This window comes from Kwoniella europaea, chromosome 2, assembly GCF_036810445.1.
Source record: "Kwoniella europaea PYCC6329 chromosome 2, complete sequence".
Taxonomy (NCBI): Eukaryota; Fungi; Basidiomycota; class Tremellomycetes; order Tremellales; family Cryptococcaceae; genus Kwoniella; species Kwoniella europaea.
In genome coordinates, this window is record NC_089488.1 from 51,739 (window position 1) to 73,983 (window position 22,245).

At 47.2% G+C, this 22,245-nt stretch overlaps 7 protein-coding genes across 7 annotated transcripts; 4 read left to right on the forward strand and 3 right to left on the reverse strand.

The window, feature by feature from the left end:
• Window positions 1-252: 252 nt before the first annotated feature.
• V865_006372 (uncharacterized protein) lies at window positions 253-3,135 on the forward strand (the record flags this gene model as incomplete). The annotated part of the gene is made up of 13 exons (XM_066230131.1): window positions 253-307; window positions 837-942; window positions 1,014-1,043; window positions 1,107-1,193; window positions 1,257-1,372; window positions 1,452-1,641; window positions 1,705-1,888; window positions 1,948-2,059; window positions 2,123-2,199; window positions 2,261-2,410; window positions 2,480-2,653; window positions 2,720-2,934; window positions 3,003-3,135. The coding sequence occupies 13 exons, from the start codon at window positions 253-255 to the stop codon at window positions 3,133-3,135; spliced, it is 1,629 nt and encodes a 542-aa protein (XP_066086228.1).
• A 351-nt stretch (window positions 3,136-3,486) lies between these two features.
• V865_006373 (uncharacterized protein) lies at window positions 3,487-3,962 on the reverse strand (the record flags this gene model as incomplete). The annotated part of the gene is made up of 3 exons (XM_066230132.1): window positions 3,487-3,598; window positions 3,669-3,804; window positions 3,872-3,962. 3 exons carry the CDS (start codon window positions 3,960-3,962, stop codon window positions 3,487-3,489), a joined length of 339 nt encoding a protein of 112 aa, XP_066086229.1.
• A 403-nt stretch (window positions 3,963-4,365) lies between these two features.
• On the reverse strand, window positions 4,366-6,077 carry V865_006374 (uncharacterized protein; the record flags this gene model as incomplete). The annotated part of the gene is made up of 6 exons (XM_066230133.1): window positions 4,366-4,542; window positions 4,673-4,876; window positions 4,965-5,202; window positions 5,279-5,347; window positions 5,406-5,950; window positions 6,009-6,077. 6 exons carry the CDS (start codon window positions 6,075-6,077, stop codon window positions 4,366-4,368), a joined length of 1,302 nt encoding a protein of 433 aa, XP_066086230.1.
• Window positions 6,078-7,955: 1,878 nt separating this feature from the next.
• On the forward strand, window positions 7,956-9,843 carry V865_006375 (uncharacterized protein; the record flags this gene model as incomplete). Its single annotated transcript, XM_066230134.1, has 8 exons — window positions 7,956-8,038; window positions 8,093-8,122; window positions 8,181-8,276; window positions 8,354-8,534; window positions 8,616-8,925; window positions 8,976-9,131; window positions 9,191-9,545; window positions 9,597-9,843. The coding sequence occupies 8 exons, from the start codon at window positions 7,956-7,958 to the stop codon at window positions 9,841-9,843; spliced, it is 1,458 nt and encodes a 485-aa protein (XP_066086231.1).
• A 627-nt stretch (window positions 9,844-10,470) lies between these two features.
• On the forward strand, window positions 10,471-13,285 carry V865_006376 (uncharacterized protein; the record flags this gene model as incomplete). The annotated part of the gene is made up of 12 exons (XM_066230135.1): window positions 10,471-11,021; window positions 11,087-11,323; window positions 11,389-11,560; window positions 11,617-11,719; window positions 11,782-11,803; window positions 11,846-11,883; window positions 12,000-12,124; window positions 12,177-12,409; window positions 12,482-12,524; window positions 12,592-12,759; window positions 12,812-12,838; window positions 12,887-13,285. 12 exons carry the CDS (start codon window positions 10,471-10,473, stop codon window positions 13,283-13,285), a joined length of 2,118 nt encoding a protein of 705 aa, XP_066086232.1.
• Window positions 13,286-13,816: 531 nt separating this feature from the next.
• On the forward strand, window positions 13,817-15,090 carry V865_006377 (uncharacterized protein; the record flags this gene model as incomplete). Its single annotated transcript, XM_066230136.1, has 8 exons — window positions 13,817-13,967; window positions 14,040-14,053; window positions 14,114-14,317; window positions 14,370-14,413; window positions 14,463-14,566; window positions 14,611-14,684; window positions 14,744-14,915; window positions 14,969-15,090. 8 exons carry the CDS (start codon window positions 13,817-13,819, stop codon window positions 15,088-15,090), a joined length of 885 nt encoding a protein of 294 aa, XP_066086233.1.
• A 226-nt stretch (window positions 15,091-15,316) lies between these two features.
• Window positions 15,317-20,869, reverse strand: V865_006378 (uncharacterized protein; the record flags this gene model as incomplete). Its single annotated transcript, XM_066230137.1, has 19 exons — window positions 15,317-15,415; window positions 15,475-15,556; window positions 15,608-15,913; window positions 15,966-16,197; window positions 16,250-16,400; window positions 16,456-16,536; window positions 16,591-17,225; window positions 17,288-17,600; window positions 17,650-18,437; window positions 18,488-18,606; window positions 18,657-18,712; window positions 18,770-18,852; window positions 18,902-19,062; window positions 19,117-19,647; window positions 19,763-19,924; window positions 19,979-20,081; window positions 20,134-20,216; window positions 20,271-20,424; window positions 20,476-20,869. 19 exons carry the CDS (start codon window positions 20,867-20,869, stop codon window positions 15,317-15,319), a joined length of 4,533 nt encoding a protein of 1,510 aa, XP_066086234.1.
• Between the last annotated feature and the right edge of the window lie 1,376 nt (window positions 20,870-22,245).

Consider the following 22,245-nt stretch of genomic DNA (forward strand, 5'->3'; position numbering starts at 1 on the left):
CCACTTGGGGGAATATCGCCGAATCACCGCCAACCCTCTTGATGGGTATAGTTTAAATGAGTTACCTATTTAATCGCGTCGATCCCCCATAGTCCCATAGACGTCACTTTGTGGATATACATATATATATATATATTTCATCCACCTTCTCTCTTATCTGTCTACTTGTCTCACATATACCATCTCATTCACATATCAAGATCACCTCACAGTCACCCACAGCCAGTCCCTCACGCCCTCAGCAGCTCCAATATGAGTTTAAACAAGAAGGGTAAAGCTGTGGACGTACCCACCGATGACGATACAAGTGAGTGACAGTCTCGTCTTCCCCCCCCTATCTCTGAGTGGAGGTAATTGGACGGTGGACGGTGTGAGATATAGGTCAGAAGATGGCAGGATGGACGGGAATGATTCCATCATGCGGTATGGTGTAGAAAGCGTCTTGGACATCGCTGTGATGCTCTTCATAGGTAATCATGAGAGTTCACTATCGTCGGAGCTGGAATCTCTCAGGTTGAAAAGGGATGTCATGTTGGGCTGTGCGATGGTTTCTGGGACAGTCCACTTGACGATTTTTTATCGACTATGATTGTAGAAGGCATATGAAGATTCTACAGGATACGGGGATCAATTGGTGCATCTTATATGCATATCTGCATGCACCTCCTACCCCACATACGAAAAGATAACAGCTGCTGACGAACGAACGTTGTTGACCTATCATCTTTCCCTTGTTTCATAATTCACCATCTATCATTCAACTTCGACTTGACAATACATCTTAATCAACGTCGTCTTCTACCGGACCAACACCATATCTATCCCATTTAAAACAGCCCTCCAGCCCTTCACCGATGAGAGCGGAGCACCGGCTACGTTACCTGAAGTTGGAAACGGAGGGGAAGAAAGTAAAGTCAAGGTGCTGTTAGGGTTGATGAAGAAGTGGGTGTCGAATTAGTTGGAATAGATCTACCCAATTGTAATCCTTCCCTGCTGATCTATTTGTTCTCCAGGCTGATGGGCGTAAAGGATGTTGCCAATCTGTCAGTTGATCGTCCAATGCCTCATGCATAGCTATGCAGCTGACAAGGACCCAACCTTGATAGTCGAATATCCCTTCCTGCATCTCTGTTAGAACCTATACCAAACTTGGAGTACTGGCAATACGCTGATCGTGCCGACATCTTTGCTGCGTAAGCTATCTCTCGCTTAAATGGGGAGAACTAAAACACAGCTGATACCATCCTGTCATACAGCATCGGCGATTCGGATGATGAGGTAGAACGGATGTTAGCAGTGTTGAGATTTTCGTTCAGTAAAGAACTCAAATTCATCAGAGCAAGATTAGGTAAACCCTACAACTCGGCCCTGGGTAAGCTTGGTCGCATCTCTCTTCACGGACAGGGGCTTCATTTTACCTCTTACTGACAGTTTTGTTCTTATCTACCTAGGCGAGCACTTCCGATGTTCATGGAGACTCCCCCCGATAGTGATAGATAAAGAGACTGGCGAACCTGTCATTCGAACCCACATTCACGTCCCTATACCCGGAGAACCCGCATATGGTGGACAGGGAGGTAGTGGGTGGACCACACCGATCTTAGGACCCGAACATGGTGGTAAACCAAATAGCGAGGCGAGGTAAATTCGTCTCATTGGTATATCGCCGAGAAGCTCTCCAACTCATTGTTCGTCACTTTGTAGTTCAATCATCTCAAGTTCGTCCAAAGCATCCAAAAAACAGTCTACCGGTCTTGGTTTGAAGCAGGGTAACAAATCCACCGATACCATCAGTATCAATCGAGCTATCCCCGGTCCGGGTGATGAGATTGAATCGGATCCTGATGCTGGTGTGGTGGAGTCAGAGAAGGTGACAGTGGTCTTCTTGGTGAGTAGCGATGTTCTCGTGTCTGCCAATCATAGCGTTGACTGATTGCACTTCTTCAGTGCGAACAAGTATCACATCATCCACCTATATCCGCCTACTACTACACCTGTCCAGAAAGAGGTATAGAAGGATACGGAATGGATCAGATCTCAGCCAAGGTGTCGGGGATGTGTGAGTTTGGGTTCACTTTGATCCAGAAATCTGTGACCCCATACTGATCATCAACTACCGCAGCTGTCAAAGTCGGGCCTGGATCAAGCAACCGAGGTATCTTCATACGGATAGCGAGAGAAGGTCCAGGTAAAGGAGAAGTGAGTGTATTTACGTATCTGTGACATAATTCATAGTGATACTGATCATGTCCGTCCATAGGAATACCAAATCACCCACCCGTCCGCTTCCGTCAACGGTATCTTGAAAGGATCATATTACGGCACAATCAGCGATCAAATACAAATAACATGTAGAGGTGGTGAAGAAGGGAAGACTAAGCTGCGTGCTTTGATTGACTACAAGGATGAGGTATGTCTATCCCATTCCAGCTGGTTGAAGTTCCTTGTTTTATTTCGTTAATTCCTGCTCATGCATCAGTCTTGGATCGGTAAACCCAAATTCCTTTTGGAAGGTATCGTCTACAGATATACAGTTGGTGATGAGTCGGAAGAAAGTTGGACTAAACCCAAACAAGTACCAGCGGATAAGATTGTCGCTAATATAGAAGGAAGCTGGATGAAGGAGGTGAAATACAGGCTAAAGGGTGAGAAGGTGAGTGATAAAGTATCTGTATCTACCAGTTGATTGCAGCTTAAGCTAATTGACATCCTTTTATAGGAATGGAAAGTTCTCCTCGATCTCGATCTCCTCGCCCTCATCCCTAAAGACGTACGACCCATCGAAGAGCAGGACGAACAGGAATCTCGTCGATTATGGGACCCCGTCACTCAGCATCTCATAGGTAAGAACTGGGGTGAAGCGACAAGGCAGAAACAAGCTATCGAACAGGCGCAGAGGGACAAAGCTGCTGCTAGGAAAGCTAAAGGGGAAGAGTGAGTGATGATCACATGGCCAGTCTAATTGGTTAGACGTACTATGGCTGATGCTGTTCATGCGCCAGTCACCAATCGAGATTCTTCGAGCCTGATTGGGAAGATGGACGTCCGACATTATCAGCCGAGGGTAAGAAAGCTATAGAATCAGAAATGACAAGATTAGATGCTAAGGCCAAAGAGAGGGCGGATGAGCTGTAATGGACACCTGTGTATCGTGATTGGACGCGACGTTGGAATGGGGAAGAGGGATAGTTATATTTATGTTTGTGTTTATGTCTTTCTCTTGTCAATCGCTTACTTCTACTGTATCAACACCTAATTCAGTGCTCTTTCACTTGCCATCTCTGTGTATAAAGATTATAGATACCATCTTCATGTTCATTGGATATGCAGCATAGTAATCAGTATGGGGTGATGACGAATAATCTCAACCGGATTACCTCGATGTATAATCCAACTGTTGTGCGCATGTTTCCAATGCATGCACTATGTCTTTGAACTTTTTGACCACTTTCCCTTCTCTCATATTATCTCAATCTTCTTCTCAACCTAACCTCTGATGTTACCACTAACATCTTGATCTCCTGGTCTTTGAGCCTCGGCAACTTTGACCTCGTCCTCAGGACCTCCATCACCTTCGAAATCATTTGCGTGGGTTTGTCTATAGCATGTCGTAATTAGCCTGACTTTCTCATACAGGATATCGATAGACTGTTTGGAAGAAGACCCACCTTCCAGTCAATTTACTTTGCTCGCCACCTTCTTCATCTGGTATAACTGGATTCTCACCTCTCTTCGTACCTCCAATTTGGACTGTTGATCCTGGGAATTGAGAAGTGACATTCTCGTTCACACCTGAATCGATAGCTACAATCATCATATCAGACTTCAGTACACGATAATTCCCTGTTGTACCGATGCACCAGATACTTACTGGAATCACTTTGGGTTTGACCGAGACCCGTCTTAGCTTGGTGCGAGTTGATGGAGGCTTCAGCTTTTTGGATATCTTCTTGAGCGGACATTGTGTAGAATATATTTTATTTGATTCAATTATGTTAGAACAAAGAGTAAGCCGCATACATCACAATTCAACTCATATATACTTAAATCCCAACTCACAGCATACGATGCATACATGCATTCTACACTGGTGTGAGAGAGATGTGTGACGTCAATTACGTTGACTGAATCGAGCTGGATTGACGTACTTCCTCCACAAATCGTGAATAACACTTGCTCGAGGATATGGGAAAGCTCTGGCGTCATAGCATGCAATACTTTGCAAGACTAGCACACGCCGAAGCATATAAAAGTGCATGAACTACTAATTCACCCGAAATCCATATGATATGTATGCAATTGTTCTCTTCAGAGATCGACATTGCGCTGCCCGAATTGAGCCTTTAGGAAACCAGCAGCGGGACTCTATGGACAACTCAGAGTGATCTGAGTGGAGTTGACGACAGAACCACTATCAACCAATAACTGCTGACCTGGCTTCAACGAAGGGCATTTCTTGATGGAACTTTCGTACTCGATTCGAATTTGAGGTTTACCCGCTTTCAAGAATGGATCGTACTTCTCACATTCATTGTATTGGTGCTACAATCGATGACCCTGGCACCATCAGCATGATTATAATAAAGTTGTGGAGAGGAATTGAGTACGTCAAGTTTTAGGGGAACAGTGGCCAATTGACGAGATGAGAAAGTGGGAAGAAAGGTTCACTTACACAAGATTCAATCACATCGAAATCGAAAGCGTTGACAAGAGATGTAGTCCAATCGGTAGATTTGCCAGTATCGGGATCAGTGATCAGATCACCAGAGTTTTTCAGATCTATGCCCAGTCCATTGGCTCGAGCGGTAGATGATAGCCATAGAAGATAATTGGCTTCGTCTTGCTTAGTAATTCCGAAGTCTTGTTGATTTGTCCCCTGATCATTCAAGGACATATATCATCAGTTAAACTACACTTCACCACAGCACGTTACCCGAAACTCTCGAAAGGGAGCTCGAACATACAGCGTCAACATTATCAGGATCGATCGAATCACATCCCTTCTGTTTGGCAGCTTTGATCCGATCGGTCATGATACTTTTGATATTGTTCAAACATTTCTCAGAACGGACATCAAGCCACCATTCTCCCCATTCTCCCAGTAAGTTGGCGTCGGATCCTGAACCCGTACATCGACCAGTAGAATCGACCGTTACGTTGGGTCCACAATAACATTCAGGTAGGAACTGTTTGGCATCGGATCTGACGAATAGTGGACAACAATGTCAGCACCGCACGCGTCATTCGAAAGAGGTGGGTTGGGAAGGAGAAATCTAACCTGTACGGTTCCCAAGTACCTGCACTGAAGTAACATCCCACGGTCTTTCCTTTCGCATGGTAGTTTACACTACCTTTCGAGTCAGCTTTTGACCCTGGTATCAGCCACCGAATGAGGTGAAACTTACATGTGTTCAGTAGTGCTTTGAGCCATATCCACAACATACATGGTCTTATTCAGAGAAAGGCCAGTTGCGGTTCTGATGATCGGTGCAGCAATTGGTTGATTATCGAGATCGTAGATGAACGAAGTGGATAGGGATGGCGTCGACTTAACTTGGATAGCTGGAGCTGTGGAGCTGGAGGGTGGGAGTGAGACTGAGGCAGCGGTGGAAGAAGTGATCGAAGAACTGCGGTTCGACTTGTCGTCGACGGATCTACTTGTGCTAGTACTTGAAGCTTTCTTCTCGTCGAACTTCGAGGTCGTCGCCACAGAAGATACCGTTGATGTTGAGGTCTTTGACTTGTTATCCTCCGAAGCTTTGGCAGTGCTGACAGATGAGCTGGTGCTCGTCAACTTTTTGTCTTCCCCTTTAATGAACAAAGACGGCGAAGAGCTTGAAGAAGGTACTTGCTTCAATGATGTTGTCGATGCGATAAAGAGAGTCACTGTGGAGGTTACCGTTTGTGTAACGGTTGAAAGAGAGCATGTGCTCACTTCCGTCGGTGATTTCTGTTGTCCATCTTCAGTAAGTTGCGATGAGAGAGATATCTGTGACGAGAGGACTCACAGACTTGTCGGAAGCCAATACAGCTTGTGCAGAGAAGAGCGCGGTCAGTAGTACTGCAGGGTACACCATCCTGTCGAAATGTCAAATTATCTGAGGAGGTGGGGCTTGATGTTCGCCCGTTGGTGTTGGTTTTATAGCTCATCAGCTGGATCATGAAGCACAGCTTCTTGATGTAACGGATCCTACAACATTCCGTTTTCCAGTGATGCCTTGAACGATAATTGCCATTCTCGTCGTAGATGATCGGCAACACAGCTCAAGGTTTTTAACGGGATAACGAGAGAATGCCGATCGGTTCGTTCCTGATGGCTGGTTCCAGTGCAAATGAGTAAAACCCCATAAGAGGAAATGCATGCTCGACTCGTTTAATTGTTTTAGTTTATGTAACGCGTTGAGGCATTCTGACAGATGCTTCAAAGGACGTTTCATGGAGTTTTGCGCCCCCCTGTAGCCGAATTGAGCTGCGTGATATGTTGCTCTTATATTGTGGAGGTCAAAACAAGGATCGCTGAGCAGGCGTTGCACCCGACTAAACCCATTCTGCTATGTTTGGAACATGCACGATTTCAGATGTCAAGGAGGAAGATGAACCGACAACAATGCAAGTGCGCCAGCGATGCTATGACAGACTGAGGTGTCCATGTTGCTCAGGGCAATGGTGGATGCAAATGTCGCATTGCCATTTGGTCGTGTCTGGAGAGAAAGTTGGTTGACCAGAACCTTTAAAGCAGAGCGAATTGGGTCAGGGCATAACAAGCATCAATTCTTTTTGGGGCAGCTAGGTTCCGGTGGAAAACAGAATGTGCTCACGCACCTCGTTGTCCGCCATGTCGTTGTTATCTACAAACGGGACGTTGGTGTGAGTAGGGGTATACATTTCTTGCACAACTCGAATTTTCCACATAACTTTAGGGTTTTTAACGTAATATGGATCTTTTAGCAACCCTTGCCAACGTAATTTGGAAAGGGACGGACATCCCATGGGATGGTTAGCGCACCCATAATAAGTGGACTCAAGACCCGTCACGGAACTTCCATAACTTATTAAAGTTCAAGCTTCCCTGAGGAATCCTTGCATACTCTTCTTGTTTTGACAGCAACAATCTTCGATATCGCGGGGCCCCACACGTTATGCGCAGACCGCTTTGACTCCCCCTCTATGACACATTTCTTATGCATCCCTGAGATGTCCTATAGGATGGTATGCATGCCATAACTTAGGACAGCTTAAAATATGAGCTGAAGTTATGTGGAAAAATTACGATTTAAGAAATGTATACCCCTAGTATACCAGATTGCGATGATAAGGAAGCCAGCCCCTAAACCGGGATCAAAGCAATCTGACCTCGTTCTTTTCCTATTCGTGTAGTAGTAAGCTACGGATAAGTAAGCTAGTGACTACTAAACACTAGGGACAGAACCAGTAAATTTGCAGATAACGATCGAACATCGTCCAGCTATGACGACACGTGGACCACATGACTCGGTAAGATAAAAAAAACGACAATTAATGTCACCCCTATGCTGGACGGTTAGTAACGGCATCGAACGAGAAGGGAGAATATTTTAGCAGCTGCCATTTTCATCTGTCATTAAGTCGTTACCTGAGATCCGTTTCTCACGCTCTCAGTGGAGCGAGTTGTACGTACATTGAGATCCACTCCGTTCCTATCAATCGTGAGCTTCAGTCTGATTGGTTTACAGTTTTCTTATCTTTATCAGAGAATCAGCCATGACTCTTGGCGATCCGAAAAAGCATCATATCGAAACATGGTTGGACAGAAAAGAATGGCAATGGGAACTCTCAGACTACTTTGGAAAGCTCGACTCAAGCCTGCACTCAAACGCTCGAGATTATTTAAGTCTCGCAGATTCTCCACTCCGTCCCTCGCCGTCTATCCATTTTGAGAAAGCAGTGAAGTTTGACTAAAGCGCCGACAAGTCATCATGTCTGATCTTATGGAGAAAAAGATCGTGAGGAAGATCGATAGGCATATCATGCCATGGGTCATCGTTGCATATTTGCTGAAGTGAGCTTCTACCTCTTCGTCAATCATATCAGGCGCTTACATAGGATATATCAGTTATCTTGACAGAACAAATTTGGGTAACGCGTGAGTACACAACACCCCGCTCCTCTCGATAACCAGTCAGCTCACGTGTATTGATCAGACGAACTCTCAACAATGATAAACCTGGTGAATCATTGGTAGAGGTCCTTAACCTTTCGGGAGACAGATACAACCTGGTTGTCGCGATATTCTTCGTGTAAGTTATTCCGCTCCATGCTCATTTTCACACGCTATCAGCTTCGAAACTTAGCCAACTTTTCATCCACGCTGCAGACCCTATGTCATATTCGAGTTCCCCAGTAACATTGCCCTTAAATACTTCACCCCAAGCAAGTGGATTGCCCGTATCATGGTCACGTGGGGTATCGTGACCATCTGCACTGCTGCTATATCGAATTATGCGGGCCTCATGGTCTGTCGTGTATTCCTGGGTATCTGCGAGGCGGGATTCTTCGTGAGTAAATTCCAATCATAATTGGATATCGCACGTATGTCTGTAGCAATCCATCGCTGATGCTGTATATGTCTTCCATAGCCCGGAGTCATGATGTACCTTTGTTTCTGGTATACTCCATCCGAGAGGGGTACCAGAATGGCCATATTCTCCGCTTCCATCGCTGTCGCCGGAGCGTTCGGTGGGTTGATCGCTACCGGTGTCTCATTCATGTCCGGAAAGGCATCGCTCTATGGATGGCAATGGCTCTTCGTCCTTGAGGGTATCCCCGCCGTCATCGTGGGAGTCTTGATATACTTCTTCCTGCCCGACTACCCTGAGACGGCCCGATTCCTGACCGAGGAGGAGAGGCTCTTTGCGTCAGAACGCATGGGACCTTTCGCACCCAAAGGTGAGATATACGATCATTTGTCATAGTCCTGTGCTAATCAGATCATGCAGGTACCGACAAGCACTTTGACAAAGCCGACTTCATCGCCACGATCAAATCCTGGCACTTCTGGATATTCTCATTGCACTACTTCTTGATGACAAACTCTCTGAATGCGTTTGGCTATTTTGCCCCAACTATCATCTCTGCTATGGGCTTCAAAGGATGTGAGCGACTGCTCTCTCTTATCAGAATTTCAGCCTTTGCTAACAGTCATCCACAACAGACAAAGCACAACTGTTGACCGTTCCACCCAATGCGTTCGCCTTTTTCGTGATCATTGGCAACTCCTGGTGGTCTGATAGGCGGAAAGAACGACCACGACATGTGATAGGAGCTCTCATTCTAGTCGCCATCGGTTACGTACTCCTGGCTACCGTGAAAGGCGTAGGGGGTAGATACGTTGGAACGTGCTTGATTGCTTGTACCAACGCTGCCGTAATTCCTTTCGTCGCATATCGAACAGCAACAGTAGCCGGAGCCACAAGTACAGCTATTGCAACTGGCGCGATGATTGCTATTGCGAATTGCGCGGGTATCGTTGCCCCTTACTTGTTCAGGTCAAAGGACTCACCTCACTAGTAAGTTGGGTTTACATGTATAGAGGATCCTTGCTGACAACTCTCACGCAGCTATCCTGGCTTATGGACTCTGTTCGCCATGCTCGGCACGGCGGTTCTGCTCACCGGTGTACTGTGGTATAAATTAGGTTCGTCGAGTGAATATAGAATACCGGTGCAAGACCAGGGCGAATATGTCGGTGATATCGGGCTGAACGAAACGCCAGTCAACGAGCGAGCTGATTCTGAGGGCGAGGAGGGAGAGAAGAAGGTGCCCGGGATTCACAACGTGAACGTCTCATCGCTAGAGGCCCGCTAAGCGTATATGTCTGGACATCCGTTAGCCCTTACAGTAGTCTTCTGAACATGCAGATGAATTGAGATTATGCACATATCAGACGTCGGCCTCTCTCATTCTAGCATTCTAGCGGTGTCCACAGATTTTGCGTTCAAGCTACCCGAAAATTACTGCAAGCCTGTCAGGCAGGTGATCGACAATGAGTGGTACCTCAGGTCTGAGGCGATCGCACCTTTCATCATTGAGGCCATAATCGCTGCGAGCTCGCTCGTATGAAACGTGACCGCGTTGCATCGAAGGCAGGATCGTTGAGTAGGCGCGACTTAGCGACTGGACCCATTCTGATATACCTTTCACTATCATGATAATGTCAAGAGGAACTGGCAAGTAAGGAGATATGATAGGACATGCACAAGTAAATCAGTAATGCTGTGACAAGGTGGTCCATGCAAAAGTCGTAAGGGATAAGGGATCTAGTTGTATTTGAAGCACATCTTCATGATCGGTTGTCGTCGGTTCTTGTCGGATCTATAGCCTCGACAAGCGACTGTTTTCAGCACACGATCCGATGGGTGCCGCTGAAAACACCTTGCATCGTCCACGTTATATCTGTATCACCTATACCATTACCCAATATACATATCGAACATGCCTGCTCAGCGATCGACTCCTTCGGGAAGCTCTACTCCGAAGAAAACAATTCATGTCAGGACATACCAAGCATGCGAATCCTGTCGGGCGGCCAAGTTGCGATGCGATTTAGGAAGTCCTGACGCACCTCGTGATCCGCCATGTCGTCGTTGTCTACGAACAGGACGTCAGTGTAACTTCACCAAGTCATATCAGAGGAAGACGACTTCTACGAGCAATGCATCGGGGGCGAATTCACTTTCAGCTTTAGCAGAAACCTCTCGGAGTGCAAATGTTCCATTCCAATATCGCCCTTCAGCCGGTATACCTTCACAGTCTTTTGCCTCGGATGAACATGGAGACTTCAAATTCGTCAGGGGAGAAACGCTAGAAAACCCTGCAGACGCTCTGAGAATACTGTGTGCGGCTGCTGAAGAGCAAGATGTGGTACTTGGGGAGGCGCCTCGACCCACTATAGAGTACAATGTTGGAACAGGATTATGGAACCAATGGGTACCGGTCAGAGATGGACTGATGACTGCAGACGAAGCGACTGCTCTTTTGGCTTAGTGAGTTGGTTGCTTGCCCACTGCTATTCCTACCATCTTAATCATGACGGAATGGCGCATTCTAGCTTCGGTACCCACATCAACAAGATGCTCCCTCTCGTCCCTCTGCAGCTATTCCAACCCGAAAACTTTCCTATCCTACTACAAGAATCGCTCCTACTCGCTGCTATGGTCTGTACCGCTTCCAGGTATATGGACATGGGTGAATCATATGACCCTTTTGAGCCTCGCCGCTCAAGGATCGTACAGAATAAGATATCAGGCTGGATAAGAGAAAGAATCGGGTATATAGCGATGGGAGAGTGAGTCGGTCTCAGCTTTGTCGTACAAGTCAAAAAGGAGATCGTCGCTCAGACAACACACTTAGGACTACATCACGCACTATCGGTACAGTGGAAGCGCTTCTCATCCTCAGTGAATGGCCACCTCGTGCCATGCTGTTATCGGATAGCAATGTTACTTCGGAACCCAACTCTCATCGTCGACCAGCCAATCCTTGCAAGGTTTACGATGATTTGTCATGGACGATGATCGGATTGGTAGGTCGTGAACATGGTCTTGGATCTGTCAGTACAGTTGACGTGCTTGTCTATAGGCAACTCGTATAGCCCAGGAATTAGGCCTGCATGATGAGAAGGCGTACCCATCAGAAGCGCAATCAGAGTGGTCAGTACACAGACGGCATAGGACTTGGATATGTGAGTAAGGATATCTGTTGGGGGGAAGGACACAACACGATGGCTAAAGAGACTGTCGAAAGTCTGTCAGGCAGCCGATCGACAGTGAGTAGTGGCTTACCAAATGCCCATCTGACATGGATTTAGTGCTTCGGTACGACTGGGTAGAGGATCGTTGATCCAAGGTATGCGTCTTTCTCCAATTGTATAACCATCCAACTGACTTTGCGCTTATATCTCTCAAAGCCAGTGAGTCGGGATACCTGCGGCCATTGATGATGGAGGCTGACGGACCTTGAAGAAATGCCCACTGGCTGGTGGGATGTTCTCGGAGAATATAGCCGTTTGTCAGGAGATGAGACCTTCCCTTTTCCCCGTGTGCAAGTGAAGTGGAAAGAGATCATGCTCGTAGCCCAATTTACACATGTAAGTGCTGATCGCGCGATCTGAGCTTTGAATAATTCTGATACTGCTGCAGATGATCGGCTTGATACAAGAGCAATTCTACGACTCTGCAGATATCACCTCAGAGCTCATAAGAACAGGCAAGTTCGAGAACACCTTGCACAGGTTAAAGCCCGAATTAGACATGGCATGGTATCTCAAAGCAGGCGACCTCCCTACTTACGACCTATTTGACCACGATGGCCCTGCATTCACGGAAGATGAACTGAGAGAACTGAGATGGCGTTTAGACCTGGATTATATCAGGTGAGTGCAATGATCCAGGGGTAGATACATCAATCGTTATGATCACAAGCGTACTGACCTCTCCATGTTCAGACTCTACAGCAATGCCATAGCGATGCGGGCGGCTCAGGCTCGGGTCATGAGACGTCATAAGGCGAATAGCACGAGATGCATGTGTGATGGCCGCTGATGTCCTTTGGTAGACTCGAAACCAGAACGATCGAGTGTTCCAGGCCAGCGTGATCAACTCAACCGAGGGACCCTTCATCATTGAGGCTGTGGATGCTGCTGTCTCACTTGTGAAATACGGTATCGCCTTGCATAAAAAGGGGTTGTTGCGATATTGTCCTAGTCGGGTCTTTCTCAAACTGGTGAATCATTTTGCTTTTTTCAGATAGGAAGGTCGCTGATGTGCCAGCGTAGGTCTTTGCAAGTGTCTTCCTGATGAAAGTGAGTGTGCGAGTTCACAGACAGAAGCTGCTGCTAATGAGCAATCAGGCGGTATCGTTCGGTGCTGTCGGTCAACCAGAACAAGATACAATCAACCTGCAGTGCTCTCTGATCGAAGCCCTTTCAACGGCCAGTGTAGATGACGAGCATGTTCCGGGGTATCTCGCTGGCTTGTTGCGAAGAGTTTTTCCTGCTATTCCCACCGGCCCGTCGCGTACACTAGCCGGAGTCAATCCATCCAGCGATGTGCTGAGTATGGATCCGTCTAATATTCTCTCCCTATTTGGGTTTGGTTCCGAAACCTTCCCTAGTGCCGAACGTGATGGCCATCTAGAATCGTTGTCAGGCTTTGGGTATGATCCCAGATCAATTGTCTCTGACATAGAGGAACTTCTGGCGGTGTCAACGAACAGCCAATCGGATCCACAATTTCCCATTTTAGAATAAACCATTCAGGCTGAATGATTAGTCTTCTGAGTGGATCGCGACTCCGTATGTATGTCTGTCTTTCCTTGCTTCTGCAATAGCTTCGAGAAGACAGAAATGAGGCATCTTTACCAGGCACGGGTGAATCAGCCACACTTAGATCGTCGCAGTCGCGGTCTTGCCAACATTCGATTCTCCCGGGCATGTAGCAGAGTAAAGGTGAATGGCGAGCGAGAGTACTACGTATTCCCTGGTATGTAGACATGCATGCAAAATGCAACACGTGCTGTCTGGGCTCAATCTTGTCGCACTTCTTGGCGCACGCATTGTGGATCTAGGGTTGCGGCCGATAAGTAGGAACTGAGTTTCCGAGATCTTTCAAGAGCATGGGAAAATAGAAGTTGTTTGGCTTGGGTATGAAAGTCTGGAAGGGATGAGAGAATTTTCGCCCTCAAGATATATAAGACCAAACAGCATAGATGACATCTTCTCGACGACTATCTCCATCGCATACACTGCATCAGGATATCCTGTATCTTCTTCACCAACAAAATGAACGGCTCCTCCAAATCAGCTGGCCCAGGAGCGGTCACCTCTCTTCCTCAGGAGTCTCCTCTGGCTGAAGGTCCCCCAGCAGCGGTCGAAGCGCGGGGGCTCTGGTATAAACTTCGACACCCTAGCCCAGTGGGTTGCTGGGAGCATCGTGAGTGGACATTCCGACGACGCTTTTGGACCGGTTGATATTTTGTGCTGAATCGATCAATTCATGATCCAGTTCATGTGACCTTGGTGAGCCAATCAGCTTGTTGATGACCATTTCGATTAACCGATTGCCGGTGCACCCCTTAGCTAGGAGAGTTTGCTGGCACCTTCCTCTTCCTGTTCTTCGCATATGCGGGGGTCATGGTAGGCAAAAGCTCTTTGGGAGGAACTCCAGCCACAACCAGTGAATTCCTAGTGTTCCTGCTGTTCGGAGCGACCAGCTTCGGTGCAAGTTTGGCAATCAATGTCTGGATCTTCTTCCGAGTCTCAGGTGGTCTTTTCAACCCCGCGGTGAGTCATTTCATGGCGCGGGATAAGTGATGAGAGACTGACCGGAATCCAGGTCACTGCCGCTTTTATGCTGTGCGGTTTGACCCATCCTATCAGGTAAATTCAACGCTCAGATAGAAATAACGATGCTAATCCATCTCCTCAGAGGAGTATTCATCATCATGACGCAACTCATAGCTGGCATATGTGCCGCCGCTGTGGTAGATGCACTCACACCTGGACCGCTCAGTGTGGATAACGCTCTTGGACGTGAGTGCGACCCCAAAGGATGGAAAAAAGCTGACAAGCCGCAGCGAACGTGTCTGTATCTCAAGGACTGTTCATGGAGATGTTCCTCACGGCGGAACTGATCCTCGCAATCTTTATGGTAAGTCGCCGCCATCAGAACGGTGAGATGTGCGATACACTGATTCGTGGCATGAATAGCTCGCGGTGGAGAAACATCGGGGCACATTCCTTGCCCCGCTTGGGATTGGCATCGCGCTGTTCATGGGCCATATGGTAGGCATATATTACACTGGAGCTGGTCTCAATCCTGCTCGATCGCTTGGACCAGCAGTCGTCGAGAAGACTTTCCCAGGCTATCACTGGATTTACTGTGAGTGCGCAAAGTATATCTTCCCGGCTTCTCAATCACTAACGATTAATCAGGGATTGGACCTTTTCTCGGGTCACTCCTGGCTTCGTTCTTCTACAAGACACTCAGAGTCTTCGAATACTATACTGCCAATGAAGGTCAAGACGACGATGGACGTAGCCAAAAGCTTGCGTGAAACCTTTGCTTGGCCCGAAGACGAAGTGCAACCGTGGGGATGGAAGCCAGGAGATTCATCCAAGCTAGATGCCAAATGGTATATAAGGAAAGAGGAGGGAAAGAGAGCATGAGGTATTTGGATAATAGGGAGATAATTATAAACATTAAAGTACTATAATAATATATATTTATTGTTTCGAAGAAATCTATAATGACCTGGCAGCTCGAGTGTTCAAAACACTCCTCTATGCCGTAGTCTTTTCGGTCACATGCGATTTCTGTCGAGAAACAGTTCTCATCCCCTCTTGATCGGTGGTAGGTTTCTCCTTCCCGGTGTTTTTAGGCTACATACAGGGCATCATGTCAGCCAGATCCTCCTACTTTCATCAAAGGTTGCACTTACCACTCGCACAAGCCAGTAGAAACCGATAGCAGCGATAATGTTGACGATGATGTACACCCACATCAAGCCGAAATCTCTCCATCTGATTAAAGAGATCAGCGATTGATATAAATTTCACGACTGACGAACTCACCTGTTCCCGTAGTCAATATTGAACGCTGTCAGGAAAGTATTTGTTTCGGAAATTGTACAAAATTGACAATTGCTACTAGCGTTCTCATCAAGGAGGTACCCTCCGACAGCACCAATGTATTCGGCAAGATATGCGGAACAGGTTTCACCTGATGGTGGATCGAATTTGAGATACTCGATATCCGAGCATTGCACCTTTGTATTGGCGACAGCCACACTTAGCAAACCTTCCACCAGATAAGTAAAAGGGGAGACTCGGTACATGAACTTCCAGAAACCGGGTAGAGAGTTGTACACGACCAGGACACTGCGTCAATTGATTAGCAACGAGTAGTGTGTGAACGGTGGTATTGACTCACCCATTGAAGATCAAGCATAAGGAGAACATCAACTGAGCTATGTTACCTGCTGTCTCTGCCAACTCCATACCAGCGACAATGGCGGTAGCAAAGGTAGAGGTGAACAAGAAGAACACCTGGAGGTACAACCACATGAGAGTACCGCGGACATTTACAGTATCGGTCGGAATGGCATTTCGATAATATCCTATTGGGTAATACCAACAGAGGAAGAACAGGGTACCGACAAGCACTAAGCCAAACTGTTAGCTCGAGGATGGTAGGACGAATCGCAGAAAACTCACTTGACCAGGGAACTTCAACGACGATATTACTCAAGATGAATACTTTCCAGCTGTATGTCTTGGATGGTCGCTCCCTTGACTCGTACAGACTTCGTTGAACTACAAAGTTTGGCATGATCTGTTGTACAAGCTGACCGAAAATAAGGAAGGACTGCACAGACGATGTGGTCAGCGACGTCGTCAGATCAAATTGACATGTAACTCGCCATGAACGCTGAGAACAGCTGACTTTGGAGACCAAGTTGCGAGGTATCTGCTTTGAAGAACGAGAAACCGATGAACAAAGCCTGTCACAGAACATTAGCTTAATGCTTTGGTATATGTAGGCAGCGATGACTCACCGATGAAACAGCCAAAAAGAATTTGGAGTAAATATAGGACGGAGTTCGCCAATATTGTTCGAAGACTCGCTTGAGAACCACCATGAACTGTACGCCGAATGGAGCAGCAAACTCCGAATACGCCACTTTGTCAAGCTTGGTGTCCTTGGATCGATCTTTGGAAGCACCTTCAGTCTTCAGTTGTTCGAGCTCTTCCCGAACTCGTACACGTTCGGGACTATCTAACCATGTCTGATGCCAGTCCACTGCAGTATGACTTCCAGGAGCTGCACCGATAGCCGCCAACATCCATTCTGCCGGGTTCTCGCCAGGAGGGCATTCAGGTGCACCATTCCTTGTAAAGTAGTCGATGAGAATGTGAGACCCTTTGCCTACTTCTCCGAAATATACAGTTTTACCTCCCTTGGCTAGGAAAAGGAGTCGATCGAAGTTCTCGAACAGGATGGCTGAAGGTTGGTGGATGGTACACAAAATAGCTTGACCGTTTTCCGTGAGTTTTCGTAAGAGCTGAAGGATATTCCAAGACGTCTGAGAGTCTAAACCTGAGGTGGGTTCGTCAAGGAAAAGAAGCAATTCTGGTTTTGCGACAAGTTCAACACCGATCGTCAAACGTTTTCGTTGCTCGACGTTAAGACCTGTTGAGAGAAGGGGTAGTGGTAAGCTAAGAAAACAACAAATGACTAATATAAAAACTCACCTTCACCAGGTACACCGACGACTGCATTTGCATAACCATCCATTTCCAGGAGTTTGAGCACTTCCTCGACATATTCATACTTCTCCTTCTTGGTGACATGTTTAGGTTGTCGGAGTAACGCACTGAATCGCAAGGCCTCTCGAACAGTACTGGTTTGTAGATGCAGATCTTGCTGTTGTACGTAACCCGTCTTTCGCTGGAACGAGACATCTCTCTGGTGACCATCAACCAGCATTTCACCAGTGACGACACCCATCGTGACTCGAGTAGCTAGCACATCGAGAAGAGTTGTTTTACCAGCACCAGATACACCCTACAGCTTGATGTCAGCCAGGTGTCTCGAGAGACAATCGCCGACTTACCATAAGAGCAGTAAGAGTACCAGGTTTGACCCAACCATCGACATGATCCAAGATACGTCTAGTCTCCTTCTTAATCTTGATGTCATACACGACATCTTTCCAGGAGAAGATACTGGTTTGCCTTTGAATGATCGCTACATCACCTCCGCCCGAGGAAGTTTTGGCATCTGAAGGTTTGACTTTTTCATCGGACCCGTTAGATTCGGCATCGCCTTGTTTGGACGATCGAAGCTCCTTAGGGATTTGACCTTTGGGATAAACCAAGATTTCTCCTTTCGATTGTTTCTCGGTGATGACCTCAGTAGCACCAATGTATGTAGCGAAGAAGAAGAACATGAACGCCAAAAGGATCCCAAAATTTCTCCACTTGTGCGAATGGATGTACTCATAGGACAGAGCGAGGTACGTATCACCACTGACAACGCTGGACCCAGCGGTGGCTCCGACAGCACTGCAGACTCGGTTGGTAGCTCCGACGTTGGCATAAGAAGGAAGCAATGGCGAAGGTACGAATGTCGAACAAGAGAATTCTCGACCGTGAAATTCGTTGATCATGAGCGATTCGAAAGCGTAGGCAATTGGGTCGATGTAGTTGATCCATCTCGACCAACCTCGCATGTATGTCACAGGAATGGCGAAACCGGTGTAGACGACAAGACCGATCATGATGATACTGGCGGGTGTCATGGCGCTGACAAACTGTCGAGAAACGGAACCGATGGTTCGGAAGATCATTGACATGGTGAGAGTTGAGAAGAAGTTGATCAAGAGGTAGAAGAAGAAAGAGCCTAGAATTGGGTCAATAGGTGAACAACGTGAACCTAAATGGAAAACTCACCAGGGTCACGACGCAGATTTGTCATGAAATACAGCACCAAGTTGAAGAATATACAGTTTAGTACTTTGTAAGGCATGTCGACAAGCATGGAAGCGAAGGCTTCCGCAGATGGATGGTAGCTAGATTAATGGGATTAGTCGATGGTTCTATTGCCGAGCTTAAAACTTACAAAGCGTAACGAGCGTGTTTCTCTACGATAGGACGTTGAGCATACAAGGTGAGGATCTGTCCATCCGATTAGCGGCCTTCCTTGCTCAAGGGGCTGAGAAGAAAGGCACTCACTTCCAAGGCAGCACCGAAAGCGTTCAATAACACAGCAAAGAACAGTAGAGACCCCCGCTGGTAGAAACTCTCCGTGGTGTCCTCTGCATAGATTGTTTAGCGAGGATCATGCCGATCACTGAGATTACTCACGGAGATTGAAGAAGACCGAACTGATAATAAGACCCATAACAAAGTTACCGAACAACTGTGTCAACGTAAGACTCGGATCGGCACGCAATCGCCAGAATCCTCTAGCGACACAAAGCTTGATCTGTTGACCATATGAGAGAGTGTAAGGCGAGGAAGGACGACTGAAGTACCCAAGTTAGTACAGCTCACCGAGGTAGATATCAAAGTTCACTCACGTTCTCTTCGATTGCTGAGCTCTTCTCGAAGCCAAGAATTCTTCATACCTCTCACCTCCTGTGGGATGTCTTTCATTGAAAGCAGCGATGTCCGCTCGTAATTGTTGGTATTCTTCACTAGCTTTCCATCTTTGTACAAACTCTCTAGGAGTCTTGGGGACCTTGTCTTTGTAACCGGGTTTGGCTTGACGTTCCGAAGGACTGGTCAAACTAGTCAAGAAATCGGGAGTGGTTTGCTGTTCTGGGCAATGAAATCCCATCCTCTCGAAGAAAGCTCGAGCTTCACCAGCTTTTCCAAAGTAGATCTGTTCTCCCTCGTACAAGACAGAGACCTTGTCGAAAAGGTCATAGGCAGATTGAGGGGACTGATAGATGGCTACAACAGCGGTCGTACCTAGGTACTCTGATTGTAGTCGAAGGGTTCTACAAAATTCTATGGCGTTGGCACTGTCGAGACCTCGAGTAGAGTTATCCCAGCACTGTAAAGGCGCACCTGAAAGTGCCGCTTCAGAGATGGTGACACGCTTACGTCTGATGCAGGAGGACGCAAGAGGACAGGGAAAGGGAAGGGAAGAGGAAGAGATAGACGAAAGTGTATCAGCTACTACTCAGAAGTCACCCATCAAATCGAAAGTCTTGCACTCACTCTCCTCCCGATACACCTCGAATGAAATCATTCCCCACTCTAGTGTTGACCGTATGAGTTATACCAAAGACAGACATGATAACATCTCTGAAGTGTGTTGCGAATTCTATTCTGCTCAATCCTCCAGGTGGATTTCTGGGTGCTCGTGCTTCTGCGGCGAACCTGGAGGAGGATTGTTAGTACAGGAAATGTAGACACCAATTTGATTTGACTTACTGAAGTGTCTCTCCCACAGTCATGTTGGGGAAGTGCACATCTACTTCGGCAGTGTAGATAGCTTCACCTCTGAATCGACCATGCATTTGCTTGGGAGTAAGACCTGGTGTTGAGTCAGCTTGAATGTGCAGGCAGAATGAAGGTGTCTGACTCACCTCGGTAGTTGATCTCTGCTTCTTCATTAAGAAATATACCATTTGTCTCTCCAGCTATAGTCTTCAGCAACGTAGTACATCCACTACAAGGGATATTAGCGACGCCATGTTGACGAAAAAGATCTACCCTGACTCACCTTCCTGGAGGACCCAACACTACCAACATCTCCCCGCTTTCCAGGACACCATCCATATCGTTCAGGATGTGCACTTTACGCTTTCTATTACTGATGAGGTCCCGTGCGGAACTGACGAGGGATAATGGGATGTTACTGACGGTCTTCTGGTAATCTGCAAACAAGGTCAGCGAGGTCATGTCATTGGAAGATTAGTGATACCCACCTGCATCTGAACCGAAACCATGAACGCTCATCCCACTGTAGGCTATACCGGCAGTTCTTCTCGGTGCTGATTCCAGACTGACCCTGCTCATCTGCTTGACCCATTTTCGAGCATCGAAGTTGTCAGAGAAAGGATCGAGATCGCTATCGGGTTGGTAGTTGAAGATGTCGTTGCCTGCTCCTGCTCCGGAGATGGAAGCACGGGACATCTGACGGGCGAGCCCAGTGACTTGTTGGTGACGCTCGTGGGCTGTCATTGGATGAGATTGCCCATCATCACCGTGATATTGTGGGTGGGTCCCATCGTTGGTTTGTTTTCTGGACATAGTTCGCGCCAGCTCAGGTTGTTCCTTTGCTCTGTCGACGAAGTTGTAATCGCCTATGCCGATGGACATGATGGGCAGAGCGTGTGGGGTGGGTTATCTGAGATCGATTATAAGGATTTGAGGAGATTCGAACGCATACGAATAAGATACATGTGAAACTGGGAGATATGAATCGGGCTCAAGGCCATCGGTCTATGCAGGTATGGATGTATGGATGTATGCTTGGCGAGAGCGGTACCATCGTTCGATGATTTCAGTATTATACGCCGTGGATGCAACGGTTGATTGTTGACTTTGATTGTTTTCCTTCTATATTCGGGGCCCGGTGCAGGTGTTGGTCTGAGACGGAGATGAGACTCAGGGACAGACCCTCACAAACACCCCCGGCCACCGAAATCTCTAGCCTATACATTCATCAATTTACCCAGGCAACCCAAGTAGATCCGGTAGCTGCCATGAATACATAGCCAAAGGGTGCGACTGGCCGTCGGTGCACAGAGGAAAAATTGCACCAAGCAATGATTAAGCGTGGTCCGGATGTTGCCAAGTACGACTCGGATGTCGTATTTGGAGCCATGCAATTAGATATACTACGAGTACTGACAGACGCGTAATCGCTATCGAGGTTGGGAGTGACCTCATCACGACGAAGATCGACGGCAGCAAGGTTGTTATCAGTATTTAGACCTACGGTCGATTCGCAGGTTGCTAGGATGGCGCTACATGCGCGTGACCTTATCTCTTATCTCCTGGTATCGACAGCGGTGAGACTGCGGTGTCTGGAAGTTCATGCATGGTATCATAGCCGAATTGCTTGCATGGAGCGAGGATTGTTCAACATATAGTAAACTCACCTACTGCTGCTGCTCTCAGGTTGCTCTGCCGACGACATCCCAGCAGATCTCAGTGGGTTTTCAAAGGGTTGTCGGTTCACATACATACCCCTCATGCACAAGATTTTACATCGATCCTTGCAGCGGAATCAAAAGAGCGTTCACTCTTGGTGGGGATGCACTTCTATGACCAGCTTCGATACACAATCTACAGCTCGGCCGTTCACGTTCGCGCTTCTTCGTTGAGAACTCTTCTGGCTTGTATATGGACAAACCTAAGAGTCATTCACCTCCCTTTCCTTGGCAGTGTACCTCAGACATGCTCCAATCTCAGATCGTTTGTATCGAAAGATAATCGTCATCACAATAAGTGGGTAGTGACTTTACTTCGTCCTCCCCTTTGCGGCTCTCGCCATCGTTTACTTCTCATCCGTCCACGGCAATGTTGGGCATGCCTATCATCGGACGTACGGACCTTCAATCCGACCATACTCTGGAGCCTCCTCATGTTACCACAATGCATAGACGTGCTATTCGAAAACACGGGGTGCCGCAATGTGCATGATACCTCAATCTGGGGAACAGCACGATGTCGAACCAGCACCCCTCAGA